This window comes from Trichomycterus rosablanca, chromosome 4 (genome assembly GCF_030014385.1).
Source record: "Trichomycterus rosablanca isolate fTriRos1 chromosome 4, fTriRos1.hap1, whole genome shotgun sequence".
NCBI classification, from domain to species: Eukaryota; Metazoa; Chordata; class Actinopteri; order Siluriformes; family Trichomycteridae; genus Trichomycterus; species Trichomycterus rosablanca.
Genome location: NC_085991.1, coordinates 51,529,513 through 51,545,923, shown reverse-complemented (window position 1 = coordinate 51,545,923; position 16,411 = coordinate 51,529,513). Strand labels below are relative to the sequence as shown.

The 16,411-nt window shown below is 40.9% G+C and overlaps 1 protein-coding gene across 2 annotated transcripts in view; it reads left to right on the top strand.

The window, feature by feature from the left end:
* Nucleotides 1–16,411, top strand: part of LOC134312488 (E3 ubiquitin/ISG15 ligase TRIM25-like) — a 39,781-nt gene that overhangs the window by 10,895 nt on the left and 12,475 nt on the right. The window contains exons 3-7 of one of the 2 annotated variants that reach the window (XM_062994475.1): nucleotides 1,140–1,229; nucleotides 1,992–2,225; nucleotides 5,294–5,444; nucleotides 5,735–5,794; nucleotides 6,729–6,885. In XM_062994475.1, coding sequence (XP_062850545.1) covers nucleotides 1,140–1,229; nucleotides 1,992–2,225; nucleotides 5,294–5,444; nucleotides 5,735–5,794; nucleotides 6,729–6,730 — 537 coding nt within the window. In that variant the 3' untranslated portion in view covers nucleotides 6,731–6,885. Of the gene's footprint in view, nucleotides 1–1,139; nucleotides 1,230–1,991; nucleotides 2,226–5,293; nucleotides 5,445–5,734; nucleotides 5,795–6,728; nucleotides 6,886–16,411 lie in introns of those variants that run through there. The other variant, XM_062994474.1, reaches the window with a different exon arrangement.

Sequence of the window (16,411 nt, the reverse complement as noted above, 5' to 3'; positions counted from 1 at the left end):
GCAATTTCTTTGTCTAATCAACACATCTTCTGTATTTTACCTTATATTGTAAGTTATCTTAAAAACACAAAATTGAGTTCTGATAAACTCTGACTGATTACAGTGTTTAGATTTTGTATTACTGTATTACAGGTTGTATTTGTATTCATATTGAGAACATTTATATTAAACAAACCAGCAGAATCTCACAATCACATTTATACTGTCTGTTTTAATTCAAATAAATGAGCATCAAAAAATTCTGAAAACGTTTAATATTTCATAATGCTTTTTGGTAATTCATTCACTTATCTGTTAATTATACAGCAACCAATGAAGAGAGAGATTCCGCCCATAATCTGAATTTGAAGCTCTGATTGGTTCATACATCTGAATTTCTTGAACCGGAGTTGTTTTGCCCACAGAGTGAGCAACACAAATTAATTTTTACCACAGATAAGAGCACATTTTTTATATTTGATTCTAATGAATAACTCATCTGAAAAGAGTCGTTTCTGACTCAGTGATTCAGTTTCCATGCTCATACGTGAAGGAAAGCGTTCCGCTTAGTGCTTTTGTGTTTTAAACGTTCTCTGATGGTAACCTGTGTGGTAACCTGTGTATTCTGTGTTTGTTCACTGACACTAACGCAGTGACTGACCCTCCTCATACTCATGTGGGTGCTTTTGCTTTAGGTGCTGAAATAAATGTGATGTTGCCACCGTTTGTCTTCAGTATTTTTGCACATTGTGCAAATGACAGTCGTTTGTTTGGAGTCTAATCTTCTGTATCCTATAAACTTCCACACTAGTGATGTAGTGACTAGTTTATCCTTAGTGCTAACTCCGGTATTACTCTGTGTCCATTTTTTCACTGTTACTTGCTTGAGAGTGACATGTGTTTGCTAACAATATCGTGATATGGCAAAAATCATTTCGAATTTACAACTATACCGATATTATCATGAACGATATTATATTGTCCACCCCTACTTCAGATGTTATTTAAAGTGTTTATACTACTAAACCAAATTACTAAAACAAAGTGTTACATACTCGTTTTCTCCCACTGTTACTTTTTGGTGTTGGTCCAGTTGCAGATTAGCATTTATACTGACATTGTTGCAGTAAATTCTGAATTATTATTCTGTGTTAACACAGCTTCTGGAGATCCAGAGAAAATTCCAGGAGAAAAACCAGAACAGAGAGAAGGAACTTAATAAGCTGATAAACGCTGTAGAGTCTCACAAGGTAGATTTGTTAAACAAAAAGCTCTCCAGACTTATTTAATTTATAACAATATGACTGTACTTAAATTGTATTCCCTTCATAAGATTTTAGGTAGAGAAAAGTGTCAAGTGTCAAATGTTTTAAATGTTCTAGTTTTTTTTTTCAGCCACAGCAACTGACCAGGACTGAATTCAATATATCATTTTACTTGTAAGATGTTTAAAGCCATGAACATCACATGCAGTCACATCATTTTCCAAGACAATAAGAATGACTCTTGCTCTCACAGTAGCCATTCTAACCTTTTACGTTTTATTAGTTTATATTTACTTTAAAAGTACAGGATCTAGGCACTGTGTTTGTAGCTTTAATTGTATTTATATTATTCATTGTTTTAATTTGCTTTATTTTTGAGCTCTGATGTGTGTATAAGTCTGTTTTTTTTTCAAAAATTAGATCAGATCCATACAATTATCATTCTAAATTCATCTTATTTTTTAAATAATGTTTTATAAATCAGTAAGTTACAATGCAAATTGTTCCATGCAATCTAAGCGAGTTTTACAATTACAAATTTGAAATTTTAGCTTGTAGTAAATTGTTGTAAAACATTGACCTTTTTCTTTTGATTTGACATGATGCACACTGTGTCATATACCAACCAAACTTTATTATAGTTAAGTTGTGAATACCTTTTTACAATCATTAGGTTAAGATGCAGGGAAAAAAGTTCATTAAAATATCTGAGTGAGAAACGTTTCCTCTGTCTGAATCTTCTAACAGCGTTCTGCACAGACAGCAGTGGAGAACATTGAGAGGATCTGTACTGAACTGATCGACTCAATTAACAGAAGATGTTTTTGGATGAAAGATCTGATCAGACATCGAGAGAAAGCTAAAGTAAGTCAAGCTGAAAAAACCATAAAGCAGATAAAGAAGGAGATTGTAGATTTCAGGAAGAAAGATGCTGAACTGGAGCAGCTTTCACACACAGAGGATTTCATCCATTTCCTCCAGGTAACAGCACTAACAGTTATTATTAGATGTGGCCTGACAGGGGTGATACCACAATAACTGTATGGGATGTGGATGAATTATTACCATAAAATGTGTTATAAATTATTATATAATTACATTATTGGTCCAACTAATGTTAAATATTCAGAATGTGAAAAACTTGATGACAGTAACATCAAATGATAAGAAATAGTAAGAACTTGCTGATATCAGATAATGAGAGATTTAATAACAGGGTTTTTGGTGAACAGCCACACATTGACTCAGTGGAGCTCTGGGTGAGGTTAATTACAGTGCCTAGCAAAAGTATTCGGCCCCCTTGAACTTTTCAACCTTTTGCCACATTTCAGGCTTCAAACATAAAGATATGAAATTGTAATTTTTTGTGAAGAATCAACAAGTGGGACACAATCGTGAAGTGGAACGAAATTTATTGGATATTTTAAACTTTTTTTAGAAATAAAAAACTGAAAAGTGGGGCGTGCAATATTATTCGGCCCCCTTGCGTTAATACTTTGTAGCGCCACCTTTTGCTGCGATTACAGCTGCAAGTCGCTTGGGGTATGTCTCTATCAGTTTTGCACATCGAGAGACTGAAATTTTTGCCCATTCTTCCTTGCAAAACAGCTCGAGCTCAGTGAGGTTGGATGTAGAGCGTTTGTGAACAGCAGTTTTCAGCTCTTTCCACAGATTCTCGATGGGATTCAGGTCTGGACTTTGACTTGGCCATTCTAACACCTGGATATGTTTATTTGTGAACCATTCCATTGTAGATTTTGCTTTATGTTTTGGATCATTGTCTTGTTGGAAGATAAATCTCCAAAAAGTTCGATTTTGGTTTCATCTGACCAGAGCACCTTCTTCCACATGTTTGGTGTGTCTCCCAGGTGGCTTGTGGCAAACTTTAAACGAGACTTTTTATGGATATCTTTGAGAAATGGCTTTCTTCTCTTCCATAAAGGCCAGATTTGTGCAGTTTTCGACTGATTGTTGTCCTATGGACATATTCTCCCACCTCAGCTGTAGATCTCTGCAGTTCATTCAGAGTGATCATGGGCCTCTTGGCTGCATCTCTGATCAGTCTTCTCCTTGTTTGAGCTGAAAGTTTAGAGGGACGGCCGGGTCTTGGTAGATTTGCAGTGGTCTGATACTCCTTCCATTTCAATATGATCGCTTGCACAGTGCTCCTTGAGATGGTTAAAGCTTGGGAAATCTTTTTGTATCCAAATCCGGCTTTAAACTTCTCCACAACAGTATCTCGGACCTGCCTGGTGTGTTCCTTGGTCTTCATGATGCTCTCTGCACTTTAAACAGAACTCTGAGACTATCACAGAGCAGGTGCATTTATACGGAGACTTGATTACACACAGGTGGATTCTATTTATCACCATCAGTCATTTAGGTCAACATCATTCAGAGATCCTCACTGAACTTCTGGAGTGAGTTTGCTGCACTGAAAGTAAAGGGGCCGAATAATATTGCACGCCCCACTTTTCAGCTTTTTATTTCTAAAAAAAGTTTAAAATATCCAATAAATTTCGTTCCACTTCACGATTGTGTCACACTTGTTGTTGATTCTTCACAAAAAATTACAATTTCATATCTTTATGTTTGAAGCCTGAAATGTGGCAAAAGTTTGAAAAGTTCAAGGGGGCCGAATACTTTTGCTAGGCACTGTATGTTGATAATTTACCTCAAATGTGGACATTTGATAGGTTGCAGGTCCCAGGGACAGCTGGTATGTGAGAATGTATTGAATCAGTCTAGTGGATGAATAAAAGAGCATGTTCAGCCATGTGAAGGAAGTGAATACAATTCTGTTAAAAGCCGTCAGGAAAACCGTTTTTACAGTGGGGCCAAAAAGTATTTAGTCAGCCACTGATTGTGCAAGTTCTCCTACTTAGAAAGATGAGAGAGGTCTGTAATTTTCATCATAGGTACACTTCAACTATGAGAGACAAAATGAGAAAAAAAAATCCAGGAAATCACATTGTAGGATTTTTAAAGAATTTATTTGTAAATTATGGTGGAAAATAAGTATTTGGTCAATAACAAAAGTTCAACTCAATACTTTGTATCATAACCTTTGTTGGCAATGCCAGAGGTCAAACGTTTCCTGTAAGTCTTCACCGGGTTTGCACACACTGTAGCTGGTATTTTGGCCCGTTCCTCCATGCAGATCTCCTGTAGAGCAGTGGTGTGCAGGTCTACAATTTTCTTTCTGGTGTCCTTCGACAGCTCTTTGGTCTTGGCCATGGTTGAGTTTGGAGTCTGACTGTTTAAGGCTGTGGACAGGTGTCTTTTATACAGATAACGAGGTCAAACAGGTGCCATTAATACAGGTAACGAGTGGAGGACAGAAGAGCTTCTTAAAGAAGAAGTTACAGGTCTGTGAGAGCCAGAAATCTTGCTTGTTTGTGGCTGACCAAATACTTATTTTCCACAATAATTTACAAATAAATTCTTTAAAAATCCTACAACGTGATTTCCTGGATTTTTTTTTTTCATTTTGTCTCTCATAGTTGAAGTGTACCTGTGATGAAAATTACAGACCTCTCTCATCTTTCTAAGTAGGAGAACTTGCACAATCAGTGGCTGACTAAATACTTTTTGGCCCCACTGTAGTTGTCTGAGGGTGAAATGTTTAACAACAACTGGCCAAATGTAAGACTGTTAGCCACTTGTCCAACATGTCCTAAAGGACGTTGACAGTAGGTGTGTTGACTTAACCATACAACATCACCAAATAGTAGTGACTGGTATTGATGATAAATGCTGTTTTTTATTTGTCTACTTTCTGTATACAGATGAAATTGTAGGTGCTCCCTAACTTTGAACATTCAAGAAAAAAAAACTCCACTAAAAATAATTATAAAAGCTGGGTAACCACTGCCAAAGTGACCTTGTTCCACTCATACAATAAAGTTTCAATTTGAACTGATTTGTTCAAATACAAGCATAAAAATTCATTGAATACTTCTGGACATACGGTGTCCGTGGTCCATAATTTGTGGATCATTATGATCTTGTTGTTTCTTTGTGAACATTATTTATCTGGATGTTTCCAGTCTCTCTCGACTCCTGCTGGATCTGCAGAATCAACCGCCATCACAATCAGTCCTTACCTCTCATTTGATGATGTTACAAAGTCTGTATCTCAGCTGAGAGAGAAAGTAGAAGAATTCTGGAAAGAGCAGTTTGAGAAGATAACGGATGAAGGTGAGTTAAAGCCCTCATTGTTCTATTGTCTCCAAAATGCTTGGTACTCAAATATCAAACAAAACATATAAATCCACCAACATGAACTTTTTACATCTAACAACATTTTATTCATTTATTAACACTGGGAGAGCATGCCAAATCTCAGAAGTAGGAATCAAACCAAAAATCCCAGAATGTTGCTGTGCAGTACCCACTCTACCAGCTCTGCCACCATGATGCCCACAACACTTTCTGATGTTAATATTTATTTACTGTGATTAGTGATGGTTCTTTTACTCTTTCTGCAGTGAAGGACGTTCAGATCATTTCACCACCTGAACCTGAAACCAGAGAAGATTTTCTACGATGTAAGTTTCTCACAAACATAAACAGTGCTGTAAAAAAGAATTTGCACAGTAATTGCACCAGTTATGAGGAACCCTGGTCTCACCCTATGTGAAAAACAGCCAATCGTTGTTCATGTAGCCACCCAACCCAGCCGAATAGCAGAGTTGAGATTTAATACGATGTATTTGAAATACCAGCTCTGGTGTGCTAACATGTTTTACCGCTGTGCCACCTGAGCAACCTTTTAAATATATTTTTATATTAATTAAATGAAATTTAAAAGCTGCATTTTGTGTCCACTTTTGTTAATTTCATCTTATATTAAAATTAGTTGGACGGTCTGAAACTGTAGTTGATGCTGAAAGTTTACAGACAGTTTTTAAGAAACACATCATGGCAGTCCTGGAATTTAATAATTTCCTTTTTTGTGAGTAAAAAAAAACATTCTTGTTCCAAAAACAAAATCTGCTGGAGCAAAACATAAATACAGCAACTTCATCTGATTTTTAATTTTGTGGTGCAGAAAATTCTATAACATTATTCAGTTTCTTGACTTGGCCTCCTTATTCCTTATTAGTACAAGCCCAAATCAGAAAAAGTTGGGACAGCATTGAAAAGCATTGAAAAAACCTAGAGTTTTTTACATTTACTTGACTTTTATTTGATGTCAGACAGAATGAACCTGAGATATGTCATGTTTTATCTGCTCAACTTCATTTCATTTATTAATAAACATCCATTCCTGAATTTCAGGCCTGCAACGCGTTCCAAAAAAAGTTGGGACAGTAAAGCATTTAACACTTTGTAATGTTGCTGTTCCATTTCACCACTTAAAAGACATTTTTGGCACAGAGGAGACCAAGTGATTTAGTGTTTCAGCTTTTATTTTGTCTTGTTCTTCCTGCAAACACGTCTTAGGTGTAGTGTCATGGATATTTGCATTTCTTCTTTCAGAACATTAAAAACTAAGAATTTTTCTCGTCAAGCTGGATGTACCAACAAGATGGTAATCTTTAAAAGTTACTGCCTGAACTTCGGTTGACACCTCCTTTCTGGGTTTAAGACCCTTTGAACTAACACACTAAAAGGCTCCCTGGGTAGAACAGGATTTCGGACTGACTTTCCAGACCTCTTTTGTCTAAACAAAAAGGCAGACCTTCACCATAAAAACCCATTTGGCTCAATGTTTATTACCCGGAGGATTTCTGATGTGTGGGAGTCTATCTCTTAATGACTCTCTAACGACTCATTCACTGCTACAGGGACCCACTTCTCTAGACAGTAAGGCACCGGGGCTTTCAGAGTCCCCCAGATCTGCTGGGAAAGATCACACCTCTACCCCCACAGAAGAACCCACTCACAGTTACACATTCCAGAGTTTAAATGTGCTAGGTTTTGGTAATATGCTGTCTGCTTATATGTTATAATTTGCCACAATTACACACCTCAAAGTTCTACTGCAATTATTTTAGGCTTGGTAATAGGGGCCCTGTTAACTTGCTATAATTGTACACGATTACACCCCAAAGGTCTATTGCAATTGTGTCATGTTTGTTAATGTGTGCCCTCTTTTATGTTATAACCGGCTAAGGGTAAAACTGTTCAAATATTAGTCTGACCCAATATAAGCTTAAAATCTTAGGAAGTATTTCATGCTCTGTTGTCTCCACAGAATGTATGCATGTGAATGTATGAAGTTGTTTTAGTAATCATTTATCAGATTGTGTGTTTATAGTAATACATGTATAATCCTATTAATGTGTGCTAAAGTTATCAAAAACACTTGATGTTTGTTGATTCTTGTTGCTAAAAGTTAACATATCCCAGTATATATAGATATACTTATAAGAGTGCCTATACCAGTCCGTATCTAGTATTAACGTTTAAATCGTAAGAAATATTGGAATGTTTAATGCTAGATAGAAGTGGTAATTTGGAAGAGCTATAGTGCCATCCAGTGGTTACTTATAAGTTACTCCTTTTTGGTGGAATGTAGAAAGCTAAAATTACGCCACACCCTCGGTAGGAGGTCCTGGTCATCTTATTGGTCTTCCCTAAGCAAAACTCCTCCCCTCACGGTCCCTTGAAAAGAGGCGGTAAAGCTGATGCTACAGAGACTCTCTCAGACAAAAGGAACACGCTTTCGACCTAAGAAAAAGGCTCCAACTCGACACCCTGGACTTCAACAAGGAAGAGCTAAAGCCATCGGACCTGAGAAGATCACCAGAGGACAGCTGACCCGACTGAATCCCCAGTCTGGTAACCGTGACCCTCAGCTGGCTTGGCTCTAGAGCCACTACCGTCTAGGAGAAGCGCTGGCCGCATCCACCAGACAGACATCAGCCACAAGCCCTCTTTTCAACGCTCCTTGCCCAGATTCGGACGCGAAGGCAGAACCCAACCTCTTCACGCAATCCTTGGCATGAGTCTCCTTGCAGAGCTGTTCTAAGGAAGTGAACATCCAGACTACACGCACCGCGTTGTTGAGCCGACCTGAACAGAGGAGCCACTGATCCCATCTGTTGAAAACTGGTCAAAAGAGCTCCAACGTGAAGAACCATCGCTGGACTTTGAAGACTACAAAGGTAGACAATACATTCTCGCTTTCGTGAAGGGCTTGGGGTTCTGCCGGCTATTATTTTTCTAACGTAAAATTATTAATAACAGACATCCTAATTAGACACATCTCCCTCTTTTCACCAAAAAGTTTCCAGCCATAAGTTCTTAAATATTCACTTAGTATTTTCCATAATTTTACTCTTGTTGCTGTTTAATCGTATATTCCTTTTATTAAGTACTGTTTTTGCTATGTTTTAATCTTCAATAAATATGATAATCCTTTAAGCTGAGTGTGTTAATTTTGATTACCAGAAGCGAGAAATAGACTAAAAGGACTCAATCCTACAGTATAGAGCTGATTCATCCTTAATTTGGTTTTCCTGGAATTTACCAAAATCTAAGTTAAAATAAACTAAATTCCGGTGGTGCCCCTGACTTATTAAAAAGGTTATTAATCTTTTGAAGCTAATTATTATCACAACATATTATTGGTGCCCCGTGTGAGGCGTCAGAAATCAATTCTGGTAATCACTATTTACATGCTAAACACAAACAAGTTAGAATTGGGAGTTGAGTCTGACGTGTATCAAATATTGAAATTGCCGAATTCTGTGAAACGTTGAACTGCAATTTAGCTCCGCCGTGAGCCGCTGTGATTTGAATGAAATTGCTGCATATATGTGAAATTGTGATATTTTCTGCATTTAATGCCGCCGTGCGTAATTGTTGCAAGTCTGTGTGCCTTGTTGGAGCAAATGGTCATTGATGTGTGTGTCTAAAACACGTTTGTTTGCATGCAGAAGCACGCGTTAGTGCTAATTATTTTATAAGGCCTCGTGCGCTCTTCAATTTGCGAAATTCCAAATTGTAAGCTGCGGTCCCCGGATCTTACCATCGGCTGCGGAAATCCAGAGCTGGTATCGAAACGGAAGGTCCCGTGCATTAGCGATAGCCTAGCTAACTATCGTTAGAGCACCACAGGTTGTGTGGCAGGGATAAAGCTTATTGCGGTCACGAAACTCTGACTGCATAGTAATTAAGCTGTTGTAACAGTGGGGATTACCCTTTAAAAGTACTAAAAGTTGTGTGAAAACTTTGTTAGTACTGGTTGTGTAAGTGATAAGTTTGGTGTGGATTTGCGTCGAAGAATTTCAGGGTGCATTGAGATCTTTGGTGTGCACGCTTTAGTTGCTTCAGGCAGAGTGGCCCGAAATCCACTGTGCATTGAGCCCAACTCACGGGGCGGAGCTTGGTGACATCACCAGTGACGGCCCTTTCCTTACACGCCCCTTTTTGTTCAGTGAAACCCACTACCCCAATTGGTCAAGTGGACAATTGCGTATCCTGTTAGGACAAATACAGGCAGTCAGCCTCGGTCTCCCACTGGTGGCCCAGGTAATGAATACGCCTGAACAATCTCATCTGTGAATGAGATTTTTAATACTAAGTTATCTGAGAATTCATTAAAGAGACTTAGTGCATGCCTCCAACTAGGCAAAATAAGTTAAGGAACACTTGGTTTGACTACCCTTCGACTTTAAGAAACTCTTAGTAGTGTCTTAGTTAGTCTTGAGCTGTTTTTGTATGTCTAATTGATTCTGCCCTGGCCTGCTTATATCATTGTTTAACACCAGCCGCATTGCTAATTGACATCTGTGGTGGCATACAATTTTTCTTGTTTTCCTTCTCGTTTCTATCCAGCCACTTTATAACAAACCCAAGTTTTCCTCATCCCATCTTAGAACAAATTTTTTTATAAAGCAATTTTTCCTCAATTGCCCCATAGCTAATAGAGTTTAAGCAGACCACCCGCAGAGTTAATTCGGGATAACAAAATGGCGGACATGGCCCAGTCAGATTCCCGCAGTGGAGGAGGTTCCTACAGGGACATAGAGACAGCACTGGCAGACATGACCCACTCCTTGGTCCCTGGATATATAGATACTGTCCAAAACGCGAACTCTGAGGCACTTGAGTCTTTACTAGACAGTTGTTTAGCTGAGTATTGGCGAAGTAACCTTAAGGATAAAGATTTAGTTAAAATCCTGGCAAAAATGGCCATCTTAACGGTCACCCAGGCCCAGCATCGTTCCAGAGACCTCAAGCAGGTGAAAGCCGAATGCGTGGCTTATGAGCAGGATCACGCCACTCTTACCCAAAAGGTGGTGGGTCTGGAACATACACTTACGGGTACCAGTCAGGAGTTTACCGCATCCCAGGAAAGGAATGCGGAGCTCGAACGTGAGATAGGCATAGTTAAGGGAAGAAATCAGGAACTGGCACAGCAAGTTGCTGGTGCTGAGGGACTGCTTGAGCGTGCCCAGTCTAGAATAGAACGCCTTAACACTAGAAGTCCCAGAAATTTCGAGCTCCTCCTGAAGTCCCGAAAGAGGGTCAAATGACCCTTAGTCCGAACTGACGACTCTGATGGCTCCAATTAGCATCCTTTCATTTGTAAATGTGGCCATTGCCTGAGGAATCTGCAGGGGGGAGTAGAGCTGAATTCACACTAACGTCTGTCTAATACTTGAAAAGGACTAAAAACCTGGCCTTTCTGAGCCAATGGCCTTAAAGACAGATCTTTTACTTTTTTGGGTGTCAATGACAAAAAATACCATCCAAAAGTCAGCTTTTTAAGTACAGTTACTAATACTCTTAACAGTTGTGAAATCAACTGGTTATATTTTGAACTTATATCTCTTGGTGGCATGGTGGTGCACATTTTGAACAAATTTAAGTTGATTTACAGTTTTTTTTTTCAATTGGTTTGGCTCATTTCTTGAAACCGAGATGACATCCTCAAAACACCATGTGAAACACAGGTCAAGAGACTTTATTTTGAGGGAACTGACAATTTGTATAAAACACACATTTTGTTTTGAAGCACACATGAAGTGTTTTGGGGGAGATGTGACCTTTTGCTGCTGATCCGTGATGTTGTGCTGCATTATCCAGGTCATTTTGCCAAATGTACATATAGTTTGAAAACATACAATCTGTTTCAATTTTTTAAGTTTTTCTAAAATAATTTATTTATGTTTTTCTTTTAAAAAAAGATGTGAAAGAAGTGGGTTCAAAATGACAGACAAAAAACAAAACAAATTAATTGTGTTGATCCACCTCAACAAAGGTCTTGTAAAAGAGTGTAAGCTTGCTAACACCTTAGCAAATTTGCATGCAGCCTTTTGTGCTGTGGGGGATAAATAGGTGACTGCTTCACCTATTTTGTTCACAAGAAACAAAATGCAGAGAAGGCTCACCACTCAACAGGCATTGGAACTGATCCTGAGCAACACTAACCCTTGTGACTCAGATGGAGAAGACATAGTCCTTCAACCGGATTCGGACTCTGAGCTGTCTTCAGGTTAGATTTTTCAAATTACCTATTTTTATTTCCTGACTATCTTTTTTATTTAGAACCAAAACAAAATGTTAATTTGAAATTATTTATCTTGCAGATGAGGAGACTCCTCCTCTACCAAAAAAGAGAGCTCGGTTGGCGAGTGAGCCGACAGAGACCGCAAAAGATGGCACAGTGTGGCGTGAAGTACAAGTGGGGAAACGTCTCCATTTCACCCCAATAGAACCGTACCCTACAGATGGAGAGCCAAGGGCTAAGGCCAGACGAAGTGTCCGGAGTCGCCTTCAGAGCTTCCTCTGTTTTATCACTCTTGACATGCTTCGTAGCATTCAAGAATGGAATACTCAACATGCATGTCACACGGAGCAGGTGGATTGGTTCATGGATCTCCCGGAACTAATGGCATTTATTTCAGTCATTATTTTGCGGGGGGTGACCAAGGTTCCATCACTACGTGGCAGCTGGTCAGCAAACCTGGCAAACCCAAGGATCATTGCAACTATGGCCCGAAACCGCTTCCAAGACATCATGCAACACCTACGCTTTGATGACATGTTCACACGCAGTGAGCGAGCGGAGACCGATAAGTTTGCTGCAATCTCCAATGTGTGGAGATCGTTTGTCACCAACTGCATCGCATCCTACAAACTTGGTCGACACATCACTATTGATGAACAGCTTTTCCCGTCAAAGACTCGCTGCTGTTTTCTGCAATACATTGCAACAAAACCAGACAAGTTTAGCATCAAGTTTTGGGTGGCTTGCGACTTGAAATCAAAGTACATCTGTAATGTCCTCCCATATCTTGGCAAGGACCCCAGTCGTCCCAGCGGGGAGAGACTGTCCGAAACTGTAGTGATGAGGCTGATGGAGCCATTCATGGACAAGGGCAGAACTGTAACCACGGACAATTTCTTTACATCATTGTCACTTGCACAACGACTGTTTAGCCGGAAAACCACTATCCTCGGCACAGTCAACAAGAGTCGCCGGGAAATTCCTCAATCTGCTAGACAGATGGACCGCACTGAATTCACCACTCAGGTGTTTTCAACCACTGGTGCCACACTGACAGTGTATGCACCCAAACGAAAGAAGGCCGTCTACATTCTCAGCAGCATGCACAGCGTGGTTGAGACTGAGGATACCAACAAAAGGAAGCCAAACACGGTCACACAATACAACCACACAAAGTGCGGTGTGGATGTAATGGACCAAATGGTGCGGGAGTACAGCGTGCGTGCAGGAACACGGAGATGGCCAGTCGCTGTGTTCTACAACATGATTGACATGGCAGCACTGAATGCGCATGTTCTTTATCAGGCATGCACTGGGGTGCAGGAGAGACGGGTGGACTTCCTGGTTGAGCTTGCAAAAGAGTTAGGTGACTCTCATGTGAGTGAAAAGAAGGCACGCAAGGAGAAACTCCTTCGGCAACAACCTTCCACACCCAGCCCTGGCAAAAGGGCGAAGTGTCAGGTCAACCATCGATGCACGAACAATTGTGCAACTGAGAGATGTGTTGACTGCTACAAATACACGTGTGGCAAATGTACCAGGGACATACCCAGGCAGTGCCAGGTATGTTCCGACAGTGCAGACAGACTGCTGAGTGAGTGCTGAAATGCTAGTCACACAAGAAGGACATGCCACTCACACACACACACGCAGCCCCCCACTGCAGCCTATTGTAAATATGTGTGGAATTGTTTTATTCCTTGTATTTTTTTTATTATTTTTATAACAAAAATAAAAAGCATGGAAACAAATAACAGTTGTTCTTTTGTATATTTTTCACACTGAAATTTCAGTCCTCTTGACTTAGACACAAATGCTTCTGGTCATTACTCACAGCTGTACCTTGCTCTAAAATTTATAATTCTCTATTTAAAATATATAAAAAATGATTCATTGTTTCAGTGCTTTTTTGCTCAAATAAAACTAAACTAAATACAATATGTATAGTCTTTATATTATCAAATACAATAAACTGAATAGAACTAACTAGAAACTAAATGGCTAAACTCAATGGAAAACAACAACCTCCTGTGGTGCGACAGTAATGGTCTTATTTGCAGAACAAAAGACGGTGATTATAGGATGTTAGCTAAAATCCTTCAGGTCATTCGACCTGTCTCTGGGTTCCAAAGGTAGAAATGTTAAATGACCCCTCTCTGGGACTTCTAGTGTTAAGGAACAACAGACCTGTTTAGACCAGGAGTTGGTGGACACTAAGGCAGAACTAGCAACTTCCCAACGTCAGCTACTTAGGGCCGAGCGTAAGTTGACTGAGACAGAGGAAGAGTTGGTGGACACTAAGGCAGAACTGCAACTTCCCAACGTCAGCTACTTAGGGCTGAGCGTAAGTTGACTGAGACAGAGGAAGAGTTGGTGGACACTAAGGCAGAACTAGCGACTTCCCAGCAACCACGACTTAAGGCAGAGCGTAAGTTTAATGAGACAGAGGAAGAGTTGTGGGACCCCCGGCGATCACATAGATTCCCACCGAAGAGACTTCCATAAGATGCGGCCGAACCGCATTACTCACCTAATATCGGGCCAACGCGACCAACAAGTTGGGAAGGCGCATTTCAAAGGGAGGCGAAACAGGAACCAACCCCCAGAGGTTCTCAAAAGGATGACATCGTGCGTCCTCTCCTACTGATTAATCCTGAGCCTCCCCTTACTGGTGAAAACATTCGGGTTCGTCCGCGCCAGGCTAGGGAAACTTCTCCTCAAAGAAGTGACCCAACCCCTGGTCCCTACTATGCCCAGGGTCCCAGCGATCGGGACTTAGACAAAATCGCACGCAACATCGCCCGGTTTGAGCCTAAACATGATGGATCCAGTGATATAAATGCCTATCTTCGGGATATTGATTATTATTTACGAAAATTCCCCCGAGCCACAGTGGACGATAGGATTTATTTGATCAAGGTAACCTCACACAGAGAAGTCAGTAGTTTTATCGAGCGCCAACCTGACTACATCCACGATAATTATTATTTACTCAGTAAGGCATTGGAGGATGAGTTTTCCAACCCCCTGTCACAAACAGGCTTGACTGCTGCTTTGTTAGTAAAGCAAGGGAGGCAAGAATCACCCCAACAGTATTACACTCACCTGCGCCAGGCGTATTTTGGCTCGCGAAATCAACCAGGGATGGAGGAAGATTTGAATTTCAAAACATTGTTTGCCCAAAATCTCCATCCCTCGACCAGTCACTACCTAGGTGTCTCCGCCTGTCCGCGCACCTTAAATAGCAGGGAGTTACGAGACCTAGCTCTTAAAGGGTTTGCTCGACATCAACAGGCCTCGGGCAAACGTGTGGAACCCACTGTGTTGAGTTTTGACACCCACTCCCTGCCTCTGGAATTGGAAGGGGCCACGGGTCCAAGGTACCAGCATCCAACCCAAGAGACCAGGCTCTCGCAGGTGTCCCATAATTATCCTGACCAGAATTATTCAAAACCCCCTCGTTCTGGACCAAAACAAAACCAATCAAACCCGGATACCGGCAAAGGTTCTTTCGAACATTCCCCGGATAGGCCACCTGTCCAACACGAGAACTTCAGGTCTCGTGAAAGCCAGGGATATAAACGGCATAACCCAGTATACCAAATTCCGAGGTCAATCCCAGGGATACAGACCCTCTCCCGAATCAGCTAGAAAGGAGGTAAAAGAAACCCTGCACCGAGAAAACAGACCGCGTAGGAATAATGACTTCGGCAGTCAACCTGGACCCACTGGTCTGAGTGAGGAGGAATTGAAAGTCCTTAAACACGCAGTCGACTACTTATGTAAAGACCCATCCAAGAAAGCTGACGTGTTTGTGGTTACCTCGATCAACCCCACAGAGGTGGCCCGATCCTTACCTGACACAGTAGATGAGCCGGATCCCACCAGCCACAGCGAAACTGACCCTATAGCACAAGCGGGTAAACAGGCTTCGATCTTACCGGGGGGGTACCTCTAGCTCTACACAGTCAGTAAGTCACGACCAAATTCCCTCTAGTGCGGTCCTCGTGGTACAGTTGGACTCCAAAGAGGGCCTTCCACATCAAGACCCTCCAATAGTCCCAGAGGAACAATCATTCCATCAATTTCTATGCCACCTAACAGAAAAAGGTGTGGCCCGGAAGCTCTACCTATCCACGGTCTTGGAAAATGGCATCACTCACGATGCCCTGGTAGACACCGCTGCGGACATAACATTGATATCCGCCTCCCTTTTTCATCAGGTGAAAACTGCAGCCCGCCGACTTAATCGTGAGCTGCAACTACAGCCATGATCACTCACCATCCAGCCATATTCTCACACCGGCATAACGCTAAAATATGTGGCCCTAGTCCAACTCACTATTGGACCCATGAGTGTCGTTCACCCAGTACACGTGTCCCCACTGGAGACAATTCCTCTTCTACTGGGCAAGGACCTCCTTAACAGATTTGAACCCTTAATTGATTTCAAACATTTAAACATTTGGGCACAGGTTCGCGAGCCGCTGCCACTTCCATGAATCACGCTCTCAGACCCACCATGTCACGTGTTCCAGGCTACGGTTCGAACTCCTGAAGAATTTCGGCATACACCGAGTATAGTCGGGGGTGATGAAGACACAGAGTCCGTCGACATTCCGCCTAATTCTTCCTGGCCCCCAACTGATCTATTAACACAGCGAGACACTTTCTTATGCGCACTTAATGATACAAATAG